The sequence below is a fragment of the Oncorhynchus tshawytscha genome, linkage group LG01, assembly GCF_018296145.1.
Source record: "Oncorhynchus tshawytscha isolate Ot180627B linkage group LG01, Otsh_v2.0, whole genome shotgun sequence".
In the NCBI taxonomy this organism is placed as follows: domain Eukaryota; kingdom Metazoa; phylum Chordata; class Actinopteri; order Salmoniformes; family Salmonidae; genus Oncorhynchus; species Oncorhynchus tshawytscha.
In genome coordinates this window covers 42,564,969-42,591,187 of record NC_056429.1, presented here as the reverse complement: position 1 = coordinate 42,591,187, position 26,219 = coordinate 42,564,969, and the positions used below count along the sequence as shown (strand labels likewise).

Below are 26,219 nucleotides of genomic sequence, written 5' to 3'. Positions count from 1 at the left end.
AAAACATTCCCCAAAAAACTCCTGGGCTTGGGGAGGTTGAAAACCCTGTCAAGTTGCAGCAACCTTCTACTTGTTCATATGAATTATATTTTTAAGAAGGACTAGGAGGTTTTCCTAAACACAGTCACAGAGAAAACAACATGATTGGACAATAAGCTTTTCTTAAGAGCGATTTTCAGGATGTCTCCCGGTATGACAAACACCTCTGGGATTCCCTTCATAATCTGTGATAGTTTGGCAAACCCTGACACATCTGACGAGCGTCAGAGCCGGCGTAGTAGGATTCAGTCTTCGTCCAGTATTAATATTTTGACTGTTTGATGGCTCATCAGAGGTCGTAGCGGATTTTATTATAAGCTTCCATATTAGTGTCCCTCTCGTTGAAACCGGCAGCTGCAGCCTTTAGCTCAGTGCGGATGTCAGAGGAAGGCAAGTCATAGACTGCTCTCTGTGCTACCGCAGAGTAAGCAGTACCGGTGCACCAAGCCTGGAACCAACACCTGAACAGTCTCCACCCCCAAGCCATGAATCTGCAAAATTGTTTAAATAATTAACCAATAGCCTTCCGGACTATCTGCATTGCCCCTTTATGCACAACTCTTTGTACTCATCACATACGCTGCTGCTACTAGTCACTAAATCCTACCTACATGTACATATCTACCTCAATTACCTCATAGGCCTACCCCTGCCCATCGACTCGGTATTGGTACCCCATGTATATAACTAAGTTATTATTCATCATTGTGTATTTATTCCATTCCTCATGTTATTATTTTTCTCTGCATTGTTGGGAAGGGCCCGCCAGTAAGCATTTCACTGCTAGTCTACACCTGTTTACAAAGCGATTTGATTTGAGTCTGTGAATGCAAAGGTAGGCATAGGAACACTGAGCAGAGCAGTAAAAGCTTATAGGCTAACATTAATTTAGGAACATAGCCATACATTAGGCCTAGTACGAAATCCATGTTTGTCAAATATGTTATTATAACATTTAATTCATAGTATAAACTAGTAAAAAGTAATATCATTCGAAAACCCATGTGATCCTTTTTTGCTCTCTCATGGATGAGTCTTTGTCATGCGCGCAATGGTCCTCACCCGCGCTCGAATGTACTGGGGTCCTGGGTCCGGCTTCCTTTGATCACGGTGCACGTGCACAGACGAAGTGCATAATATGACGCATGTGAAATCAGCCAGCATTTATTGGACCGTGGGGGCCACTGGCAGCTACGGACCAATTATAACGAACTGAAAGCATCAGACGCTTTTGTACAACATTTCGCGGATTCCGTGAGATATTCGCTACCTTGCTTGGAGAGATTCGGTTGGATGATACAGTATTAATGGTTAGTAACGGGAAGATTCCAACGTGAGGATTCCCCCGTGATAAATCAGTATGGATTGGACAGTGTCAGAAAGCACTTTGAGAGGAATTGAAAGGTAATGTAGGCTATGCCATCTAATCAGTCATTGCAATGCTGTAAATATATGATTGATGATTCAACTGAGCAGATATTCATTGGATTATCAAGTCATCTGTGTGGATTGCAATTAGTTTTTTTCATGCAAAGATGCTCTTTTGAAAATGATAGGTTTTGCACTCTGAAATGCAGAACAATAATGTTCTCCTAATGTATCAACATTAATATTACATAGAGGATTGTGCCCAATGTGGTTGTGCAAGTTTGGAAGCTACATGAAGAGTGTTTCCTGTTGTAAATATTGACATCTTCAAAATGTGTCCAGTTGACAGCTGCTATCTATCTCTTGCATTTTGTCATTACATTCCTTGTACTCATCTAAAAGGGTACACTAGCATAGACTGTATTCAAAATAACGTTGCATTATTATACAGATGAATTGTTGTATAAAAGGAGCATTACTATCATTTTGAGTGATATAGTGGCTTCCCTAAGCCATATATAGTTTACTGGCACACTGGACTAAAACACTCAGGTCATGCTGTTCCAATGGTGAATGTGTATTCACTCTGGTGTTGTCAGTACTAGATGGGAGGTTTAAGAACAGGGGTCTTGTCTGTTTGTCTAACCCATGGCCATTTGATTTCTGATGTACTTTGACCTGGTCTGGCCCCTCTACCAGCTGACTGCTTGCTCCCCTTGTTTAGGGCCTATATCAATCCAGCAATCAATTAGTCGATTGATTGTGGGGTCTATAGGTGATAACTGTCATCAGACTTCAAAGGAGTATGTTTCCATTAATGACAAAACTCCCTCCCCCACCCATTTTATTTGAACCTTGTTTGAAAATCGATCGGTGATACTTATTGAACTGCCGAGCTTACATTTTGACAGTTGGTGCAAACCTTGTTGTTGTACACATGTTGTAGTCATCGTAGCTAGCACACCCATTACAGCTGTGTGCCACACATTGGAAGTGTTAAAAGCTCTCATTAACAGCTTGTAAAAACGTGACACAATGAATTAGACAGTCGGCTACATCTCCCCCTCTATCAACACAGGGAAGGTAGCAGGAACAGACCTAGCTGGTTCTAATCAGTAGGCGCCAAGTGAGCCATCCCATCGTCTGTTTGTCTGGGCTTCATTCAGTACAGATGGCCAGACACACAGCTGAGCTCAACTCAGAGAAGGATATTATCTACTGTACTCAGATCAGGTGTGTGTGTGTGTGGGGGGGCTTGTAGTGAAACATATGATGTGTGTGGGCTTGTAGTAAAACGTGTTTGTGTGCTGCCAATGATGCTTGATGGCAACATATTGGAACTGCACTGTCTGACTCCAGCACATAGAAATATAATAACATAGAATATAACCTCATTCTGTTTCTATGGTCCAGACCAAACCCATATATGCAATAGTATTATGGGTTTGGTCCAGACTGTCATTTTTCATGGCAGTGTCACTCTGAATCCACACTTATTAGCTTCTTGAATAGGACCTTGTTCTTTTTCTGGAACCTTTTGGTGACTCAAGGTTTTCTGTCTGTCAGTGGGCTGCTGTCATAGCAGCTGGTTCAGAGCAGCTGTTTAAACACAGTAGGAGAGGTGATGGGGAAGAGGGAGGGGGAAGGAAAGAATGGGGGAGGAAGGGGAGGGTTTGAGTGGTCAGGGTAATTACAGTGACCTTGTTGTAGTAGAGCCAGACCAATACATTGCTCTCTCTCTCTCTCTCTCTCTTTCTCTCTCTCTCTTTAGATGTCTTTATTTCTCTCTCTCTCTCTTTCTCTTACGACAGATCATAGGTTGATTTGCACTGTCTGAACTTTCTCAGTGCAATCACTATTCAGTAATTTTGGTCCCATTTATTGAACCGATGTTGGTTCAATAAATCATGATATCATGTATTTGAGAATCAACCAAAGGTCAGTAGTGTACCTCTTGTCCTGAATTGACCTGACCTGGTATTGGATACTCTTCTCGGAGCTATGTGTGAGATTTCCCATGGCCAGCAGAAACACTGCAGGCAGGGAGTGTAACCATGATTGGGATGAAATCAATAGTTATGATGAGGACGACAATGTCTGCAACGCAAACGACGTTGCCAGTCACGAAAGGAAAGAAAGAGTTGAAGGAAGGGGGAAAACCACAAGACACGTTAAATCACATACACAGTGAGGTGTTTTGGTGGTTACATAACATGATAACAGCCCAGCACAAAACAGTGCAAATAAATCACAACGTTCTCCTCCTCCTCCCCTGTACAGACATGCAGTGCAGCAGGGGCATAGCTATCTGGAGCCTGCCCAAGCTGCATGTGGAAGCCTCCTCTCTTCTCCCCTGTTCCACAGTGGTTGGAATTGTGAAATGCCAGACAGGTATGCGAGTTAGAGAGGGCAGATGCTTCAGAGAGGGGGGTGTGAGAGAGAGGAGGGAGACAGACACAAAGAGAGAGATAAGGAGCGCTAGAGGGTGAAGGGTGGATGAGGGGTCGGGTGTGTGTGTGTGTGTGTGCGTGAGAGAGAATATTCATAATATGCATTATCTAATTGACTGCTCCCCCCCACATATACAGTGAGGGAAAAAAGTATTCGACCCCCTGCTGATTCTGTACGTTTGCCCACTGACAAAGAAATGATCAGTCTATCATTTTAATGGTAGATTTATTTGAACAGTGAGAGACAGAATAACAACAAAATAGTCCAGAAAAACGCATGTCAATAATGTTATAAATTGATTTGCATTTTAATGAGGGAAATAAGTATTTGATCCCTCGGCAAACATGATCTAGTACTTAGTGGCAAAACCCTTTTTGGCAATCACAGAGGTCAGACATTTCTTGTAGTTGGCCACCAGGTTTGCACACATCTCAGGATGGATTTTGTCCCACTCCTCTTTGCAGATCGTTTGGCAACTCAAACCTTCAGCTCCCTCCACAGATGTTCTATGGGATTAAGGTCTGGAGACTGGCTAGGCCACTCCAGGACCTTAATGTGCTTCTTCTTCAGCCACTCCTTTGTTGCCTTGGCCGTGTGTTTTGGGTCATTGTCATGCTGGAATACCCATCCACGACCCATTTTCAATGCCCTGGCTGAGGGAAGGAGGTTCTCATCCAAGATTTGACGGTACATGGCCCCGTCCATCGTCCCTTTGATGCGGTGAAGTTGTCCTGTCCCTTTAGCAGAAAAACACCCCCAAAGCATAATGTTTCCACCTCCATGTTTGACGGTGGGGATGGTGTTCTTGGGGTCATAGGCAGCGTTCCTCCTCCAAACACGGCGAGTTGAGTTGATGCCAAAGAGCTCCATTTTGGTCTCATCTGACCACAACACCTTCACCCAGTTGTCCTCTGAATCATTCAGATGTTCATTGGCAAACTTCAGACGGGCATGTATATGTGCTTTCTTGAGCAGGGGGATCTTGCGGGCGCTGCAGGATTTCAGTCCTTCACGGCGTAGTGTGTTACAAATTGTTTTCTTGGTGACTATGGTCCCAGCTGCCTTGAGATCATTGACAAGATCCTCCCATGTAGTTCTGGGCTGATTCCTCACCGTTCTCATGATCATTGCAACTCCACGAGGTGAGATCTTGCATGGAGCCCCAGGCCGAGGGAGATTGACAGTTCTTTTGTGTTTCTTCCATTTGCGAATAATTGCACCAACTGTTGTCACCTTCACACCAAGCTGCTTGGCGATGGTCTTGTAGCCCATTCCAGCCTTGTGTAGGTCTACAATCTTGTCCCTGACATCCTTGGAGAGCTCTTTGGTCTTGGCCATGGTGGAGAATTTGGAATCTGATTGATTGATTGCTTCTGTGGACAGGTGTCTTTTATACAGGTAACAAGCTGAGATTAGGAGCACTAGCTTTAAGAGTGTGCTCCTAATCTCAGCTTGTTACCTGTATAAAATACACCTGGGAGCCAGAAATCTTTCTGATTGAGAGGGGGTCAAATACTTATTTCCCTCATTAAAATGCAAATCAATTTATAACTTTTTTTGTTGTAAATCTGTCTCTCACTGTTCAAATAAACCTACCATTAAAATTATAGACTGATCCTTTCTTTGTCAGTGGGCAAACATACAAAATCAGCAGGGGATCAAATACTTTTTTCCCTCACTGTAGCTACTCCACTGACCACACCCTAATATTTTGATCAAAGTTTCCATGGAATGGCATTCACCCTCTGTTGGAATAAACCCAATGGAATGAACCCCTTTGTCTTCTCAACAGTTCTCTCAGTATAGCGTGCTTAGGTGACAGCCATAGCTTCTCTTAGCCCGATGACAAAAGACATGATAAAAGGTCAAGAATAAATTGCAGGTTTTTCTTCCGTAAGGTATCTATAGTGAAAGGTTTCTTTAGAGCGACACCAAAGATCTGAAACCTAGTCGGCGCATGACTTGCAGTGGACCATCCAGCGATCACTGTTTTCAGTTGGAGAGGAGATCATCTCCTGATCCCCTGTTTTACCTGCAGCCTCTCTGAACCTGTCTTGTTTCATACACACACACATACATACATACATACATACATACATACATACATACAGTGGGTCAAAAAAGTATTTAGTCAGCCACCAATTGTGCAAGTTCTTCTCTCAAAAAGATGAGAGGCCTGTAATTTTCATCATTTCATTTTATCACATTTCAACTATGACAGACAAAATGAGGGAAAAAAATCCAGAAAATCACATTGTAGGATTTTTTATGAATTTATTTGCAAATTATGGTGGAAAAAAGGTATTTGATCAATAACAAAAGTTTATCTCAATACTTTGATATATACCCTTTGTTGGCAATGACAGAGGTCAAATGTTTTCCGTAAGTCTTCACAAGGTTTTCACACACTGTTGCTGGTATTTTGGCCCATTCCTCCATGCAGATCTCCTCTAGAGCAGTGATGTTTTGGGGCTGTTGCTGGGCAACACGGACTTTCAACTCCCTCCAAAGATTTTCTATGGGGTTGAGATCTGGAGACTGGCTAGGCCACTCCAGGACCTTGAAATGCTTCTTACGAAGCCACTTCGTTGGGGTATGTCTCTTCTTGGGGTATGTCTCTTCTTACGAAGCCACTTCGTTGCCCGGGCGGTGTGTTTGGGATCATTGTCATGCTGAAAGACCCAACCACGTTTCATCTTCAATGCCCTTGCTGATGGAAGGAGGTTTTCACTCAAAATCTCACGATACATGGCCCCATTCATTCTTTCCTTTACATGGATCAGTCGTCCTGGTCCCTTTGCAGAAAAACAGCCCCAAAGCATGTTTCCACCCCCATGCTTCACAGTAGGTATGGTGTTCTTTGGATGCAACTCAGCATTCTTTGTCCTCCAAACATGACGAGTTGAGTTTTTACCAAAAAGTTATATTTTGGTTTCATCTGACCATATAACATTCTCCCAATCTTCTTCTGGATCATCCAAATGCTCTCTAGCAAACTTCAGACGGGCCTGGACATGTACTGGCTTAAGCAGGGGGACACGTCTGGCACTGCAGGATTTTAGTCCCTGGCGGCGTAGTGTGTTACTGATAGTAGGCTTTGTTACTTTGGTCCCAGCTCTCTGCAGGTCATTCACTAGGTCCCCCCGTGTGGTTCTGGGATTTTTGCTCACCGTTCTTGTGATCATTTTGACCCCACGGGGTAAGATCTTGCGTGGAGCCCCAGATCGAGGGAGATTATCGGTGGTCTTGTATGTCTTCCATTTCCTAATAATTGCTCCCACAGTTGATTTCTTCAAACCAAGCTGCTTACCTATTGCAGATTCAGTCTTCCCAGCCTGGTGCAGGTCTACAATTTTGTTTCTGGTGTCCTTTGACAGCTCTTTTGTCTTGGCCATAGTGGAGTTTGGAGTGTGACTGTTTGAGGTTGTGGACAGGTGTCTTTTATACTGATAACAAGTTCAAACAGGTGCCATTAATACAGGTAACGAGTGGAGGACAGAGGAGCCTCTTAAAGAAGAAGTTACAGGTATGTGAGAGCCAGAAATCTTGCTTGTTTGTAGGTGACCAAATACTTATTTTCCAATTCATAAAAAATCCTACAATGTGATTTTCTGGATTTTATTTCTCATTTTGTCTGTCATACAACCTGGAATTAAAATTACATTTTGGGGGGTTTGTATCATTTGATTTACACAACATCTACCACTTTGAAGATGCAAAATATTTTTTCTTGTGAAACAAACAAGAAATAAGACAAAAAAATGGAAAACTTGAGTGTGCTTAACTATTCACCCCCCAAAGAAAATACTTTGGGGAGACACAGCAATTACAGCTGCAAGTCTCTTGGGGTATGTCTCTATAAGCTTGGCACATCTAGCCACTGGGATTTTTGCCCATTCTTCAAAGAAAAACTGCTCCTGCTCCTACAATTTGGATGGGTTCAGCTGGTGTACAGCAATCTTTAAGTCATACCACAGATTCTCAATTGGATTGAGGTCTGGGCTTTGATTAGGCCATTCCAAGACATTTAAATGTTTCCCCTTAAACCACTCAAGTGTTGCTTTAGCAGTATGCTCATGGTCATTGTCCTGCTGGAAGGTGAACCTCCGTCCCAGTCTCAAATCTCTGGAAGAATTTCCCTGTATTTAGTGCCATCCATCATTCCTTAAATTCTGACCAGTTTCCCAGTCCCTGCCGATGAAAAACTTCCCCACCGCCTGATGCTGACACCACCAAGCTTCACTGTGGGGATGGTGTTCTCAGGATGATGAGAGGTGTTGGGTTTGCGCCAGACAAGCTCAATTGTAGTCTAATCTGACCAGAGTACCTTTTTCCATATGTTTGGGCAAGTCTCCCACTTGCATTTTGGCGAATACCAAATGTGTTTGCTTATTTTTTTTCTTTAAGCAATGGCTTTTTTTCTGGCCACTCGTCTGTAAAACCTAGCTCTGTGGAGTGTACGGCTTAAAGTGGTCCTATGGACAGGTACTCCAATCTCCGCTTTGGAGCTTTGCAGCTTTACAGCTCCTTCAGGGTTATCTTTGGTCTCTTTGTTGCCTCTCTGATTAATGCCCTCCTTGCCTGATCCATGAGTTTAGGTGGGTGGCCCTCTCTTGGCAGGTTTGTTGTGGTGCCATGTTCTTTCCATTTTTTAATAATGGATTTAGTGGTGCTCCTTAGGTAGTTCAACGTTTTGGATATTGTTTTATAACCCAACCCTGATCTGTACTTCTCCACAACCTTGTCCCTGACCTGTTTGGAGAGCTCCTTGGGCTTCATGGTGCCGCTTGCTTGGCGGTGCCCCTTGCTTAGTGGTGTTGCAGACTCTGGGGCCTTTTAGAACAGGTGTATATATACTGAGACACTTAAATAAAATCCACTTGTGTGTAATCTAACTAATTATGAAGGTAATTGGTTGCACCAGGTGTTATTTAGGGACTTCATAGCAAAGGGGGTGAATACATATGCATGCACCAATTTTGTATTTTTTAAATTTCACTTCACCAATTTGGACTATTTTGTGTATGTCCATAACATGAAATCCAAATAAAAACCCATTTAAACTACAGGTTGTAATGCACCAATACAGGAAAAACACCAAGGGGATGAATACTTTTATAAGGCACTGTACATACACACACATAGGTGTGTATATATATATATATATGTATATATACCTAACCCCTAACCACTTATCCTTTACCCTAACCCTAACCTAACCCTAAGCTTAAAATAGCCTTTGTTCTCATGGGGACATGGGACATTTTCCCACAAGGGAGAATTGTCCCTGTTTTACTATCCTTGTGGGGACTTTGTGGGATTTTAGGTCCCCACAATGATAGGAGAACCAACCTGCGCACACACACACACACACACACACACACACACTGCCTCATACTGAATTGCCTGTTTGGTCGGGAGTGTGCTGGAACAGATCTGTCTTTCATGCTGAACCAGAAGCACACACACACTTTACCTCTTCCTCCCTCTCTCTATCTGAGTGTTTGTGTACCTTTGCTCTGGTGCTTTTTCCCACTACTCCTCCCAGTGTGTGTGTGTGTGTGTGTGTGTGTGTGTGTGTGTGTGTGTGTGTGTGTGTGAGTGGAGAGGCCCTGTGTGTTTCACTGGAATCCTGTCTTTCTCTGGCTGGCCTGCCACGTCAAATGACAGTCTGGAGCCCCGTGTCCTCAGGGAGCTGTGTGGCCGAACAGCCTGGCTGCTGTCTCTAGTCTGGGGTCTGTACAGGAACAGGACGGGCTCTTACTGAGGTCTGAGGAGGACAACACTGATCTCAACTGAACTGGAGTAGCCATTGAGGAGATACTACTGCTCTGGAGGAATCTTATGGGATACCCTGCAACTTGAATCCTGTGGAATCCTCCCAGTGCTTTTTTTAGTCTGTTTTATTTTGATTTACTGTGAACCGTTGGTTGGTTGGTTTGGCTTGGATATGAATGGTTTTCTGTACAGGGGCAGGTAAGGTGTTCACTCTGCTGCCAGTGATATACACTCCCCTGCATATTTATTTGGAGAGGGAAGCTAAAACTCTTAATTTGCCTCATAGAATATTTCTCTGAACACTTCGACATTAATGTGGGTGCTACCATTATTACGGATAATCATGATTGAATCGTGAACAATGATGAATGAGAAAGTTACAGAGGCATAAAGAGCATACCCCCCCCCACACAAAAAAAATGCTAACCTCTCACCGTTACCAATAACAGGGGAGGTTCAATATATTGATGGGCTATGATCTTTATGCCTGTAACTTTTGGTAGCATACACATTGATGTAGAAGTTTTCAGAAACATGTTCTATTCTTATTTACAGTAAGTGACTCGAAATTGACACAATCAATTATTTCCCAATAATTTATATTGGGCACAACATAATCCCAAACACAACCAAAAGAAACGGCAAAGGTATCCAACAAGTTTGAAGACTCGCAATCAAATGGGGGGACTACATACATAACGTGCTTACATTTTTTAACGGTAAAACAGATATGTATGAAAATACCCTCAAGTAAAAGGTGACATTCTGTACTGTCGCCTCATATAAAACATTTCATCTCAAATCCAAAATGCTGGAGTATAGAGCCAAATAAAATGTTCAAATAAATATGCAGGGGGGGGGGGGTGTACAGTACATGTGGACTAGGCTGAATAACTAGTTGTAGGTTTAGTCGTGTGTAGCTAGCTGGTATGTGTTTTTTAAAGGAAAATCTAAATGTATTTTTACAGTTAGTCTTTGAGCAGCTTGGCGTGCTTCTGTTTGTTTTGAAGGCGTTGTGTTGTGTGTTGATCTAAGGCTATCAATATACTGTATTATGTCATCAAAGTAATCACTCTCATGGGAGAACAGACAACCCATATCATCAGGTTCTTTTGGTTAGTCATTAGTCACAACACTGATTGGATGATTCGTTTCATCTACTGGGAAGGTTTGTTCCTATAGGAAGGACTACATTGAATGACAAATAGAAACACTAGTGGCAGCAATACACATGGGAAAATCCCAAATTGTATTGATGTAATCATAATGAAATGAAATGATGTATACTCATTATTTTGTTCACCGTGTTGATTACTCCGACTTCCCTGTTGGTCCCCATGACAGGTGCTGATGAGTAAGGGCTTTTTAAGTTCAGCTTTGTGGGAAGACCTGCTGTTGTTGTTGTAGTAACAGTGACCTGGTGGTCTGTCTGTCTGAATAGTTATTAGGCTTCTTCCACGGCTAGAACTAACACACACACACTCAGATGCTGCCTATACAGGCCAGCTGTTCCCCCAGGCGCAAGGTTAGGAGAGGTGTTGGCCGGGGTAGGCCGTCATTGTAAATAAGAATTTGTTCTTAACTGACTTGCCTAGTTAAATAAATAAATACAAATAGAAGTGTGTGGTTTAAAAATCAGAAAGTGTCATGTTCAGTATGTGCTTGCTACATGTGTGTGAACACATTCGGCTCAACCCAGTCTCTACTCCACTGCTCACTGTGTTCCACATAGTCTAATCACTAGTGTTATTTCATTAGTAGGGAGTAGGCACAATAGTATTTCCTGATCACATGACCCGACCAGGAAATACATTCTGGCCATACTCTCAGCTCAAACAGTTTTAGCACTTTTTTGTTAGTTTTGGATGTGAGTAAAACTATATTCCAGTCTATCCGAGGTAATAAAAACCGGATGTTCGATGTTATGTGTGTTTGACTAAAAAAAGTCTGTTTCAGGCACTATGCTGGTGATCGGCAGGCCCGGACCAAGAGTATAGGACACAGGACTGGTAAGTGGAGATTCACACTGGCTCTGTCATTTATCACACACACACAATATTCCATTCACGTTCTGTGACTGTCTCTCTCTCTCTCTCTCTCTCTCTTTCTTGCACTAAATGGACTTTTCACCCTCTCTTTCTATCCTGCTGTTTTTCTCCCTTCCTGTTTGGTCAAACACACCTCTTACACCTCTCACTATTTAACTCTTTTTAACTCTTTATTTATTAACCCACCCCGCCCATACAAGGACATGTTTATACCATACGGCAGTTATTAAAGTCACTTAACAACTATTGCCTCTGTGAATTACTCTGAGTACAAAAAAGTGTTAGAATGTGTTTGGATGTGCCCCCTTCCTAGTTCCTGTGTGTACACGTTTGGCACAGTGCAGTCGTCAATCATATGGGTGTTGTGTAATTTCTCGTAGCCTGGCCTGGCCTGTGTACCAGCAGTTACACTTTAGGCCTGGGTCCAGGACATCTTCTGTAGCCTAGCCTACACTCTACACAACGCAACGCTCTTTAATAATCTGTAATGAGCTCCTACTGCGATTTTAAAGAACTGTCAGACGTTTCAGCTCTGCCAATGGTTCTGTGATTAAGCCCCTCGGGACCTAACCCCGCATCTCCCCACTCATTCTATAACCCCCTCCAAAATCTGCCAAACACCCATTCTCAAGGAACAAAACACACATTATTGTATCCCTGTGTGGTTTTCCTGGGAATGATCCTGGTATTTAGTCGTTTTAAAGAGAAGTTTGGCATTAGGCCGTTTGGAGCAGTTTCAGCTGTAACGGACCGTACCATGTTGGCTAAGTACTTAACAGGGCCCAGGGGTGATACAGTGCATTCAGAAAGTATTCAGACCCCTTGACTTTTTCCATATTTTGTTACGTTACAGACTTATTTTAAGACGTATTAAATTAAACATGTTCCTCATCAATCAACACACAATACCCCATAATGACAAAGGGAAAACAGGTTTTGAGACATTTTTGTACATTTATAAAAAATATAACACAGAAAAAAAACTTATTTACAAAAGTATTCAGACTCTTTGCTATGAGACTCGAAATTGAGCACAGGTGCACCTTGTTTCCATTGATCATCCATGAGATGTTTCTACAACTTTATTGGAGTTCAACTGTGTTCAATTCAATTGATTGGACATGGTTTGGAAAGGCACACACTTGTTTATATAAGGTACCACAGTTGACAGTGCATGTCAGGGCAAAAACCAAGCCATTAGGTCCAAGGAATTGTTCGTAGAGCTCCGAGAAAGGATTGTGTCGAGGCACAGATCTGGGGAAGGGTACCGAAACATTTCTAGCAGCATTGAAGGTCCCCAAGAACACAGTGGAAGAAGTTTGGAACCACCAAGACTCTTCCTAGAGTTGGCCGCCCGGCCAACGGGGGAGAGCAATCGGGGGAGAAGGGCCTTGTTCAGGGAGGTGACTAAGAACCCGATGGTCACTCTGACAGAGCTCCAGAGTTCCTCTGTGGAAATGTAAGAACCTTCAAGAAGGACAACCATCTCTGCAGCACTCCACCAATCAGGCCTTTATGGTAGAGGGGCCAGACGAAGTCTGTTCTTCAGTAAAAAGCACATGACAGCTAGGGCTGTTATGGTGACCGTACTACCGCTGCATGATAATGGTCCATTCTAAATCAAAACTAATTTCACACATATTATTTAGTATATGTAAAGACAAGATTAAATCAGGAATAGGCTAATATTGTCACCCATCAGACTATCACTTGTGAATGATATATTATCACTTGTGAATTATGCCTAGCATAAGGCAAAAAAACAGTGCTTTTTTAATGCAACTTTTTCAAATTATAATTGCACGCCTGATGTAGCCTAGCCCATAGGCCTAAATGTTTTGATGATATTTGTTTCACAGCTAAAGTGGCCACTTAACTTCTTAAAATGAAGCACAATGATCCGCTTTACGGAGTGTGTGAGTTTCGAAATGGGGGAAGATCATTTTCACCATAAAAATCCACCTTTTTAATAAAAGCATTACATGCATAATCGCATTTGCGGTCACTTTTGAGAATGGTGTTTTTCTGCTAATGGAACATTTGCGCTTATAGCCTACTGCCGTGTGCGCATTGCTGTGCTTATAATTTGAAAAAATAGCCTAATAGTTTATCAACATTTTAAGCTAAACATTCTGATCTGTTGCGTCAGGCTCATTGCTTAAAACAGTATTTCTTTATGCTAGCGGTTATATTAATTTGGGATCTATCGCATCCCATAACTGTCCCAGACTATGTTTGGAATATATTTTTCTTGCACAGAGAGAAAGAAATAGTAGATTCACATAGGCTAGTGCTGTGGGGATGTTTTTCAGCGGCAGGTACTGGGAGACTAGTCAGGATCGAGGGAAAGATGAATGGAGAGAAGTATAGAGAGATCCATGATGAAAACCTGCTCCAGAGTGTTCAGGACCTCAGACGGGGGCAAAGGTTCACCTTCCAACAGGACAATGACCCTAAGCACAGAGCCAAGAAAACGCAGGAGTGGCTTCGGGAGAAGTCTCTGAATGTCCTTGAGTGGCCCAGCCAGAGCCCGGACTTGAACCCGATCGAACATCTCTGGAGAGACCTGAACATATCTGTGCAGCGATGCTCCCCTTCCAACCTGACAGAGTTTGAGAGGATCTACAGAGAAGATGGGGGGAAAATCCCCAAATACAGGTGTGCCAGACGTCATACCCAAGAAGACTCGAGGCTCTAATCGCTGCCAAATGTGCTTCAACAAAGTACTGACTAAGGCATCTGAATACTTATGTAAATATGATATTTCCATTCTTTTTTTTTATCAGCAAAAGTTTCTTAAAACTAGTCTTTGCTTTGTCATTATGTATCGTGTGTAGATTGATGAGAAAAAAATAGTATTTCATCCATTTCTGAATAAGGCTGTAACGTAACAAAATGTGGAAAAAGTCAAGGGGTCTTAATACTTTCCGAATGCACTGTATATAAAACACTAATAGGAATTTAATGAGACAACGTAAGTTCCACACCGTTACTAAGGCCGGGATTCAAGTAATTGCAGATTGTGACTTTTCAGGATAGCTGCAACGCACATGCTGTTGTTTTGCAAGTCAATCACACTTCTGCAAAGTGCAAATCAATTCACTTGATCCTAACAACCCTGTTAAGAGTTCTGACTGAGCGATGGCCTGGTGAGAATCCAGAGGTGTTTTTCTTAAAACTAAATATGATTTTTTTTTTTACCTGACAATTATTGCAGCTTTCAGGTGTTTCATTATATTTTTTCCAGATTTCTTGTGTAATGAGACAGAGAACGGCCCTCCTCCTCCTCTCCAGACCCACAGCCTCAGAGAGTTTGAACAGGTAAGGGCTTGTCTTCCTCTCTCCTATTCTTATGGTCTGGTACAGTGTGGTAGTCAGTGTTCAGACCTGTCAGAATTGTCTGACAACGTGTTTTTAGGTGGGTTGGTGATGATCATGTGGTAACGGAACCTCTGACTATGAGTCAAGAAGACTATGGGTAAAAAAGATTCCGGTCTCCTGTAACTTCCCCCAATCCATATCTTTGCTCTCCTCACCTTATCCTTCCTGCATAATGGCCACGTAGAACTGGCCTGTAAATAGCCCATACACTCAAGCACACAAGTAGAGGAATCTAAATAAATGATATTGTGTTAATGATGCAGTGTAGCGCTGGTATACTACTATACAGTAAGTGGTGTTTATGGTTGTGGATGGAGGAGGTTGGTTTCTCTCTCCTCTAGTGCTCAGACATTGTAATAGGTTCTGGGCTGAGCGCCAGGCTATTATGGTTCTGATATAACTCTAGAGGTGCTTGCTTCAATTACCATCGTCTCCAGGGGAGGGAGGAATGGGGAATCTGTGATTTGATATGGGGGTTAGGGGGAAAGGGTGGTAGTGGGGGCTGGATGGTTGAAGTAACGTCAATAGCGAGGGATAACAGTGTAAGGGTGATTTTGCCTGGAGGTTACAGGGTCGTGGTTTGTTTGGGGGTTAATCATTTTGGAAACCAGGAAGCCATCGCCTGCAGTCTGATCACTCGGTGTAATCCAAGGCTCGCTTTCCCCAACGAAGTCGACCGTGTAGCAGAGTCCCCAAACCAATCTAGTACAACGCATTGAATCCTGGGAAATGACGTGGGGGCTGACTGATCCAGTGTGTTGGCTTCTGGAGGCGACTCCGGCTGCCTTTTGAAGTCTGTCTGCAGCCTGCAACTGGCTGCTTCATAGAGGGGATAGGATTAATCACGCGATGCAGATGCTCGAAAACCAGACCCGTGGCAACGGAGACTCTTAAGCTAGAGCATTTGAAAAGCAATGCGGGCATCTAGAGAGACTACAATACAGATACAGACCCAGTTACTGGGAGGAGAACTATGCTAACTCGGTCTCAGGCTGGACACACACTGGTACTGCATTTGGACCGGAGAAGATAAAAGTAGAGACAGAGAACAGTGGGGACAAATTTCAGTTCAGGGAATGTAATTTCCTGAGATAACCCAGATAGCAAATCTTGTACCATGTGCTCTCGGTGGCAACAATGGATTTTGAATGCCAGGGTTTGGGTTGTCAAGACGGTTGCCTCCACCATTGGGGTTTTGTTTGCATGTAATTTCATATGCATAATATTTACAACAGAAACCACTGATTCATAAAAACGGCTTCACTATGTCAGTCATAGTAACAGCAGGTCCAATCTGTTAAATACACCTCTTTCTCTAAATATATATTTTTTATCGAATTTTCTGTGTCACTGGAGGTGCTATAGCAGTGATGGTGATTTAATATAACACAGTATCTCTGTTGAACTGAATGTGTGTTTTTTCCCCCACTAAGCTCACTGTAGAGCAACAGAGACTAGTGCTGTTGTTTTAGCGGAGGGATCTGAGAAAATATATATCAGGTTACAGAACGGCCTGTGTGTGTGTGTGTTTGTGTGTCCATGCGTGCGTAAGTTTGTCTTCTTTCCAAATTTGTGTCAGTTTAAAGAGTCAATCTTTCCCCCTCTAGCTCAAAGAAACATGAACCTGCCAGACTAGCATTTGTAACTGTCAAACATCTCTGGACTACAATCCTGAGGTTTCAAGGGAAAAAAAGTCAGAAAGTCAAAATACCCTTTCTCAAATAGCATTTATTAGTCCATTTGAGAAATTGAAGGCATATGCCTGCCTATAAATGTGAATTCAAACCGACCACAGAAACACTTAAATTGATATAAGAGTTGGGTATAATTTAAACCATTAAAACCTCACGACAAATTACAATTGCTAATCTGTTATGTTGCCCTTAGACTGAATGTGCCGTACTCCAAAACCACATTATATGAAAGGTCTTTTAAAGTAGAATTACTGTAGAGTGGAGTGGCAGCCGTATACAGTCTGTCTGCCATACACCCAAACAATCCCACCCAGACCCACAGCCCATAGAGTTCAAGGCGGCAGAATTCGGTGCCTATTTTTCATTCTTAATCTCCATAGCTTGTTCTCTCTCTCTTTCTCTCTGTTTCTCTGTCTCTCTGTCTCTGTGTCTTGGTGTAGTTTTTGTTTGCCTTGTGAAAATAGGTCAGTGTTCTCTGTGACTAGCTAGCTAGCGCACGGCTCATATCAGCCCCCAACTTGTCGGATGGGAAGCCATCGCACCGTGAGCCCGTTTCTCTAGCTGCTCATTATAATGCTGTAGAATTTAGAGAGAGTGAAACACTGCTTGAAAGGTTATTGTTTAGTAGACAATGTTAATCACGAGTGACCTTCATATTTACAGGACACTCTAACAAAAAAAGGTGTAGGAGAACCCTTTGAATAACCATTTTTGGTTCCAGGTAGAACCCTTTTGGGTTCAATGTTAGAGCCCTTCTACATGGAACCCAAAAGGGTTATTCTATGGAGACAGTTGAATAACCCTTTCTTTTCCTAAGAGTGTATACAGCTGATTATATGATTATGACAAATGTTTTTATTCTGCTCTTGAATAACACTGGGGGAAAAAATATTCTCGAGGTTAGTAGTGTATTCACGTCAGTCTGTCTGTGTCCTGATTGAGCAGACCGGTCTCTCAAGTTGTCCACATGCTTCCCAGACGAAACAGTTAGGGAGAGTTTGTACACATATTATGACGACATTTTGGGATGTTTTTGTTCGTTTTGGACTCTGGTAAGGTTTTTTTGGGCTGTTTGGGCACACACAATTTTTTCTCGAGGTAAGCCGAAGTCTGTTTAGCAGAAGTCTACGCCCCTTTGTTAGTGATTGGTCAACAGAATGTTTTTTTTTTTTATAAAGACTTTGTTTTCATTCAATGAGCGACGACTCGTTTTCATGCAAATTTTTTCAATGACAAATACTCCACCAAACATATTAGTTAGATGTAAAATTACGCGACTAAGATCTCCTCTGCAAAATTTCAGAATCAATGGCCGATTTCTTGAGTTATCTTAGATTAATTCAGTCTATTTTGAGGTAGTGTATACTAGCTATGGTGTCTCCATGGACAAACAGTAATATTGCGGCTTTTTTCTTGTTTTTCAAGCAAAGGTCTTTTAAGGGAGTATGTGAGCACACTCGGTTCGCCTAGCCGAGTTCGACTAGCCGAACTGAAGCATGCTCACTCCTATAGTCTTCCCTCCACTGATTAGTCTAGTAGGCTAGAGTTGTGTTCCCTTGCGCAGGCGAGACGACGTAACAACCAATGGGTAATTTCAAATGTGCATCCAGGTATACTTAGGTCAACTTATTTGAATGACATACTCTAAATAATATGATTTCGTACATGATATAAACAAAGTGTGCTCTATTTGAAGTAGAAATGGACAATATACTTTATTACGTGAAACAAAACATTTAATAATTTTGAGACTGGTTGACTGCTATGTTAAACAACTGCTGTCATGGTTGCTTTGGTTGTCAATAGCCTTCTGGCTATTGTAGTCTTTTGGCTGTAGAAAAACAGGAACCTCCCAGGTGAGACAGGCAGGAGGAACTGCGGCTGCGCAATGAACAGTCTGAGGAGGAGAATGCACACTATGTCTTCATTCACACGTCGATATGGATCTCAGTCCCGGTTCGCCCTTGGTAATTGGTGTGCTTACGACAGATGGATCAGGTTTCTGTGGAGCAGCAGCAGCAGCACTCTGGCTGTGTGGCACAAGATCGATACATAGAGCCCAAACATCAGCTCGGCTCACCTTTCCAGCTCCCCGTGCTACATCCTCTCTCTAATATGTATGGTACGCTCTTCTTCCCTTTTCTCTCTCTGTCTCTCTCTCCCTCGATCTCTATATCACTCCTTCTCTCTCTCTCTCTCTCTCTCTCTCTCTCTCTCTCTCTCTCTCTCTCTCTCTCTCTCCCTCGATCTCTATATCTCTTCTCTCTCTCTCTCTCTCTCTCTCTCTCTCTCTCTCTCTCTCTCTCTCTCGATCTCTATATCACTCCTTCTCTCTCTCTCTCTCTCTCTCTCTCTCTCTCTCTCTCTCTCTCTCTCTCTCTCTCTATCTCTCTCTCATATAAGAGAGAAAGAAAGAGAGAGAGGCCTACATTACCGTAGAGTGTTTAATAGTTCTCATGCCAGAGCTGTAAATCTGTGCTCCTCTCCAGTGGGTCAGAGACGTCATATTGAGCTGATCAGCATGTCGGTCATGGAGGATAACTGCTGCCTTACACTAATCTGCCTCCTCACTCCAATAATGTTACTGTAAACTTCCTCCTCAGTACCATACTGTGGGTAATGGAGGTGGAAATAAACTGTTGTTTACTGTGAAACTGTACCACCAGTTCAGCTTGGCTGTAAAATGTTGATCTTGAATACCTGTATGCTGTAAAGCTGTCCCAATGACTGTGATGAGGATTGGTGTGTTGGTCTGTACCCTGTATGGTTTTTGTGTTGTTGTGTATCTTGTGTCTGCTGTCACAGTTCCGACATGGCTGGGTGAAATCAGCTGTAGGCACTGCACAATGTGTTTGTGTCACGAGAGCGTGGGTGTGGGTGTGTGTGTGTCATAGGGCTGTGGCAGTCATGACATTTTGTCAGCCGGTTATTGTCATGCAAATGACCGCCGGTCTCACGGTAATTGACCGTTAATTAACATAAACATGTTTAGCATCTCCAGGCCACCACACGTACAAGCCGCTGATGCGTGCCATTTAATATACACCATCACAAGAAATCCATTTATTTATTTTAGGCATGCAGATCTAAAGAAACATTATCATATGAAGAAAATGTATTTCAGAAGAGTCGGCCTACTGTATGTTAACTGGCTATGCGCCATGCCATGGACTGTAGGCTAGTTCACTTAGCAGACAAGATGTGCTTATAGGTCCTGTGCCATTATTTTATATTATATGATTTTATTGTAAGAATAACATAATGGAACTTAGCTGAATAAAATAGAAAATATATTTTTCCCATTCCAGATTGAGTGCTCATATGAAGTGGCTATGTTGAGCGTAAAAGCGATCATTTGAAACAGGTCCTGTATGCTAGATTTAGAGTTATTTGGCAACTTTAGTTGTGAATGATACAAACCTTAAAATGTCTTAGAATTCCAAACATATATGGGTTGCATGGTGTGACTATAGGCTATTTCTGCCATCAGCATGACGCAACAGGAACCGGGATTCGTCGGACCAGGCAATGCTTTTCCACTCCTCAATTGTCCAGTGTTGGTGATCACTGGAGCTGCTTCTTCTTGTTATTAGCCGATAGGAGTGGAACCCGGTTTCTTCTGCTACCATAGCTTCTGCTACAACAGCTCGTCCATGACGAGGACTGACAAATTGTGCGTTCCGAGATGCAGTTCTGCACACCACTGTTGTACTGCGTCGTTATTTGCCTGTTTATGGCTTTCACGATTCTTGCCATTCTCCTTCGCCCTCTCATCAACGAGCTGTTTTCGCCAACAGGACTGCCGCTGACTGACAGGATGTTTTTTGCTTGTCGCGCCATTCTCGGTAAACCCTCGACAACGTCATGCCTGAAAAGCCCAGGAGGCCGGCCGTTTCTGAGATACTGGCACTGACAATCATACCACGCTCAAAGTTGCTTAGGTCACTAATTTTGCCAATTCTAACATTCAGTCAAACAGTAACTGAATGACTTGATGCCTGTCTACCTGCTTTATATACAGTGCATTCGGAAAGTATTCAAACCCCTTTACTTTTTGCACATTTTGTTACATTATAGCCTTATTCTAATATTTATTAAATCCTTTTATTCCATCATCAATCTACACACCATACCCCAAAATTACAAAGCAAAAACAGGTTTGTAGAAATGTTTGCAAATGTGTTAAAAATGTAAAAACAGAAATATCACATTTACACAACTATTCAGACACTTTACTCAGTACTTTGTTGAAGCACCTTTGCCATTGATTACACCCTCGAGTCTTCTTGGGTATGACGCTACAAGCTTGGCACACCTATATTTGGGGAGTTTCTCGAATTCTTATCTGCAGATCTCTCAAGCTCTGTCAGGTTGGATGGGTAGCGTCGCTGCACAGCTATTTTCAGGTCTCCAGAGATGTTAGATCGGGTTCAAGTCCAGGCTCTTGCTGGGCCACTCAAGGACATTCAGAGACTTGTCCTGAAGCCACTCCTGCATTGTCTTGGCTGTGTGCTTAGGGTCGTTGTCCTGTTGGAAGGTGAACCTTCGACCCAGTCTGAGGTCCTGAGCGCTCTGTAGCAGGTTTCATCAGTAATCTCTCTGTACTTTGCTCCGTTCATCTTTCCCTCGATCCTGACTTGTCTCCCAGTCCCTGCAGATGAAAAACATCCCCACAGAAAGATGCTGCCACCACCGTAGGGATGGTGCCAGGATTCCTACAGACATGACGCTTTGCATTCAGGCCAAAGAGTTCAATCTTGGTTTCATCAGACCAGAGAATCTTGTTTCTCATGGTCTGAGAGTCCTTTAGGTGCATTTTGGCAAACTCCAAGCGGGCTATCATGTGTCTTTAACTGAGGAGAGGCTTCTGTTTCGCCACTACCATAAAAGCCTGATTGGAGGAGTGCTTCAGAGATGGTTACCCTTATGGAAGGTTCTCCCATCTCCACAGAGGAAGTCTGGAGCTCTGTTAGAGTGACTATTGGGTTCTTGGTCACCTCCCTGACCAAGGCCCTTCTCACCAGTCTTGGGGGTTCAAAATGTATTCCATTTAATAATGATTGATGCCACTGTGTTTTGGGGGACCTTGAATGCTGCAGAAGTGTTTTGGTACCCTTCCCCAGATCTGTGTCTCGACACAATCCTATCTCGGAGCTATAAGGACAATTCCTTCGAACTCATGGCTTGGTTATTGCTCGGAAGAACCCTGAAGAAGGCACAGTGATGCCGAAACGTTGGTGATTTACCCAATAAATGACTGGGAATTTATATATGGTGTGCGACTCTCTTTATTTTTGTAGCTTTTGGTTTCTGCTCTGACATGCAGTGTCAACAGAGGGACCTTATATAGACAGGTTTGTGCCTTTCCAAATCATGTCCAATCAATTGAAATTACCACAGGTGGACTCCAATCAAGTTGTAGAAACATCTCAAGGATGATCAATGGAAACACGATGCACCTGAACTCCTGAGCTCAATTTCGTGTCTCATAGCAACGGGTCTGAATACTTATGTAAATAAGGTATATTTGTTTTTATTTATAATACATTTTCAAAAAACCTGTTTTCACTTTGTCATTAGGGGGTATTGTGTGTAGATTGATGAGAGTTAATTTTTTTATTGAATCAATTTTAGAATTAGGCTGTAACGTAACAAAATGTGGAAAAAGTCAAGGGGGGGGGGTCTGAATACTTTCCGAATGCACTGTAACAAGCCACTGCCACGTGACTCACTGTCTGTAGGAGCGAACCATAATAAGATGGTCATCGCAACTGCCATAGCTTATGCGTGTGTTTCTGTCTGTGTGTTTTCAGACTCCGAGAGAGGATATTTATGTTGTGTATTTCAACATTTATTCAAATAGGAATTATTACAAACAAAAATGTAAAGAAAAAAAGTATTTTATAAATCGCTCTGGTACTTAGTGGCTGGCTGGGGCCTGCAATTACTCTGCAATAAAGTCAACTTTCTTTACCAGGGTCTGAGAGACAGAAAACCATATAGACTATACAGTCAAGGCAGTTTGACCAATCAGTATAGCACACTCAATCAATCAGACCTATCAAAACAGTACACTCAGTAAATCTGACCAATCATCTTCCAACAACCGATGAAAAACTAGAGTTAGAGTCACATCTGCCGATCTTTAACGAGACACGGGCTATTGAGTGACCTGTTGACGATGACACCCGAGTAACGGACGCAATTATGGTAGTTTGTTAGTTAGAGGAGGAAAAACCGTCAAGCTTTTGAAATACTGAAACACAGCGTCGTATGACTAATTGAATCTTGTGTGTTTGGCACGCCAGTTGTAATATATCACAGACCTCTGAATAAGAGCGTAAGTATATCACAGAGCTGCGAGGGCCGACTGCTGGCCTGGCCAACCAAGCACGGACTGTTACACTGTGACCTGAATACATTTTGCTTGGACATCTTAGGTATCAGAAGGCTCTCTATCTAGACTTTATTGGTTAAAGCAGAAGGAAATATCCAATGCAAGATAACACATGATATCCTGTAGCTATAAGCTCTCTGATGTACCAGAGACAAATATGTGCTTTTGTGTTATTTCAGGGAGGCACCAACTCCGTGGTTGTGTCGCTAGCAATGTTCCCTGAACGTTGTGATTATTCTGTACGACTTCCAGCCCGCGTTTGCTGTGAACACTGAGGCTGTACCCGCTTTAAGTTACAGTTTTAACAGTGGCCATGTAGGCTACTGTGGCTATTTGATCATAATTTAGGCCTACCAGAGTGACCTACCATTAAAAAACAAACAAAGGAGAAAATGCATCCCATACCTTTTTAACATGGAAATAGCTGTTCTATCGTTCAAGCTAGAGTAGCAGCCAATGTGTGGTGTTCAATGTAGGCCTAAGTTCCATGAGTCTTTTGACATTAACCTGTTTATCCACTTGTCCTTCAGACAAGGTGACTGAAAATGTTGTTTGATGCAAGAAACCACTTTACAAAATAAATGCATTTATTATTCCCACAATTATTACAGAAAATCAGGCAAATTATGCTACCCTCTGCCGATTGATTATTTAGCTTATTCAAGCCTGTCTCAAAATACAACACTGCCCCTTTCAGACAAAAGATGCTCTTTACCTGACTCTCTTTTCAAAGATGTCTAGAATGGTATGCATTTTATGCTCTTGTAGGAAGCAATCACTACCCTATTGCTGACTACAAATGATCTATAACTGGGCTAATAACTCACTAACTAGTAAAGGATATTAACAAAATGTGTAGTAAGCTGTAGGCCCAATACAATATCAACTCATATTGGCTTTGCTTGAATTGCCTTTCCAATGCAGTGTTGTTCGGGCCATAAAAATAAAAAAAAGTATTTCAAAATTTGAGGTAGTCCATACGATCACATCTGTAATAGATCTGTTGTTGTATTACTTGTGAAGCACAGCTGAGTGAGCATACATTTAAATCATTTACTTTTTATTTCTATTTTACCGGGTTCATGGTGCCTGCATCTATCTGATGGTCAGTCTCAGCGGAGGGAGAGAGCAAGATTTTTTTATTTTATTAACATGACTTAAAAAATGTAAGCCTATGCAACATTAACCACTTAAAAACAGTACTGTAGCAATGAGGTTTGTGTAGTAAGCTATAGGCCCAATACAATATCACTGCATACTGGCTGCTTGAATTTACCTGCCAATGCATTGTTGTTCTGGCCATTTAAAAAAAATTATATTTCAACATTTGTGGTAGGCTATATGATCAGACCGGTAAGCGATCCATTGTTGTAGTACTTGTGAGGTACAGCTGAGTGAGCACACATTTAAATAATTCGCTTTTTATTTTACTGGGCTGATGGTGCCTGCATCTGATGGTCAGTCTCAGTGGAGGGAGAGAGCAGCAGACTGTGGGTCCGTCTCTCAACATCCCTCCACTCTCCCTTTCCTTCACTCACACTGACCAAAAAGAGACACCATCTTTCAGATGGCGAAACTCGAGTCGCATCGCATTATTTCTGCCTCATGCACAAATTCATGTTGTCACTACTATGAACAGAGAAAGTGAAATATTCCTTGATATTAAAAAAGACCCAAGTCGCTAATAATAACAACAACACGAGCCAATAGATAGACTTCCCTGCTCATTCATTATTGCTGCAGTGCTTGTTGTAGGAAGAACGTGCATTTTATAGCATATAAAAGTGTTGAATACAAAGTGTTTACAGTGCTGAGTAAGAGCTTAAATATGAACACACTCATAAAAACAGCATATCTTTGCTGTATTCGTTGACAGTCTCTCTCTAGTCATGGTTTTAAACTTTTTGAAATCTCACAGTATCAACTTTGCCGTAACTTTATTTTACGCATGCTACGTTATTCCAGACACGGTCATCTGAGCCATTCGATTGGCCAGAGGTAGGCCTATAGAGCTCTTGATTTGCACTGCCGGGAAGGCAGTGTTTGTAACTTCAGACGCATGAAATGGTTCAGAATGGCAACGGTATGCCTACCCGGCGCGCAGGGCAGCTGAATCGGGGGCACCTACCGACAACAGCCCGAGACAAAAAATAAATAAGTAGTAACACAAGGCTTTATCATTGGGTTTTTTGCGGAAATGTTTGGCGATTGACTAGGAATGCCTTGAAGATCGACCAGCCGATCGCGATGACTGGTTGGTGACCACTGCTCTAGAAAGTTGAGTGAAGTTCAATCTGGTGCTTCTCTCTGTGGGCTGATATTTCTGCATGGCAGTCCCGGGGAGCCGCGTGGCAGTCTCAGGGCTACTGCGTGCACGCTCGCAGAGGGAACAGTGGTCTCTAGTTGGGTTTTAGATCAATATGCCGCTTGTACTAACACATTACTGATGGACTGTTTGATGCTCTCCATTTGTTATTCCTTTCTATAGCTAGTCTCTGTCGCTGTGCTGGTAATGACCAGATCTGTCTGTAATCAAAGACAGGTCTGGGATCAGATATATGCTCTGAGTGTTGGGTTACACATGTGCCCAACAGGCCTCTGACAGACAGAGAAAGATAAAGAGAGACAGAGGGAGAGAGCTAGCGTCAGTGAGCGAAAGACTTCGAGAGGGAGAGAGACAGAGATAGAGCCCCTCTCACGCCTTCTCCAATCCTCCTCACATACCAGAGAAAACCCACACACTAGCCAGAGAAAGGACAGAGAGAGAGAAAAAGAGAGAAATTGAGAGAGTAATACAAAGAGGGAGAGAAAGGAATTAGAGAGTAAAAACCTGGAACATAGTGCACACCATTTATTCCCAGTGAGAGGTTCCTGAAAGATTAGAATGCTGTGGTGTTGAAACAGTGGGATAGTGCTGGTATGACAGACAGCCCACTGGGCACAGACATCAGTTTGACGAGTTATCAACGAACGTGAATTCAACATGAAGTCAACAAAACATTTCACCATGTTATTGTTTTTAGGTACAAAAAAAGGAAAGACGAAATGCTCTTATGTTGATGA

At 42.5% G+C, this 26,219-nt stretch overlaps 1 protein-coding gene across 5 annotated transcripts in view; it reads left to right on the top strand.

Moving 5' to 3' along the window:
• The first annotated feature begins 1,149 nt into the window (after positions 1-1,149).
• LOC112250898 (myomegalin) overlaps positions 1,150-26,219 on the top strand; it is a 113,912-nt gene continuing 88,842 nt past the window's right edge. For 3 of the 5 annotated variants that reach the window (XM_042321621.1, XM_042321613.1, XM_042321608.1), the window contains exons 1-3: positions 1,150-1,443; positions 11,593-11,645; positions 14,932-15,005. In XM_042321621.1, coding sequence (XP_042177555.1) covers positions 1,400-1,443; positions 11,593-11,645; positions 14,932-15,005 — 171 coding nt within the window. In that variant the 5' untranslated portion in view covers positions 1,150-1,399. Of the gene's footprint in view, positions 1,444-9,314; positions 9,835-10,520; positions 11,504-11,592; positions 11,646-14,931; positions 15,006-26,219 lie in introns of those variants that run through there. The other 2 variants (XM_042321612.1, XM_042321616.1) reach the window with 2 other exon arrangements.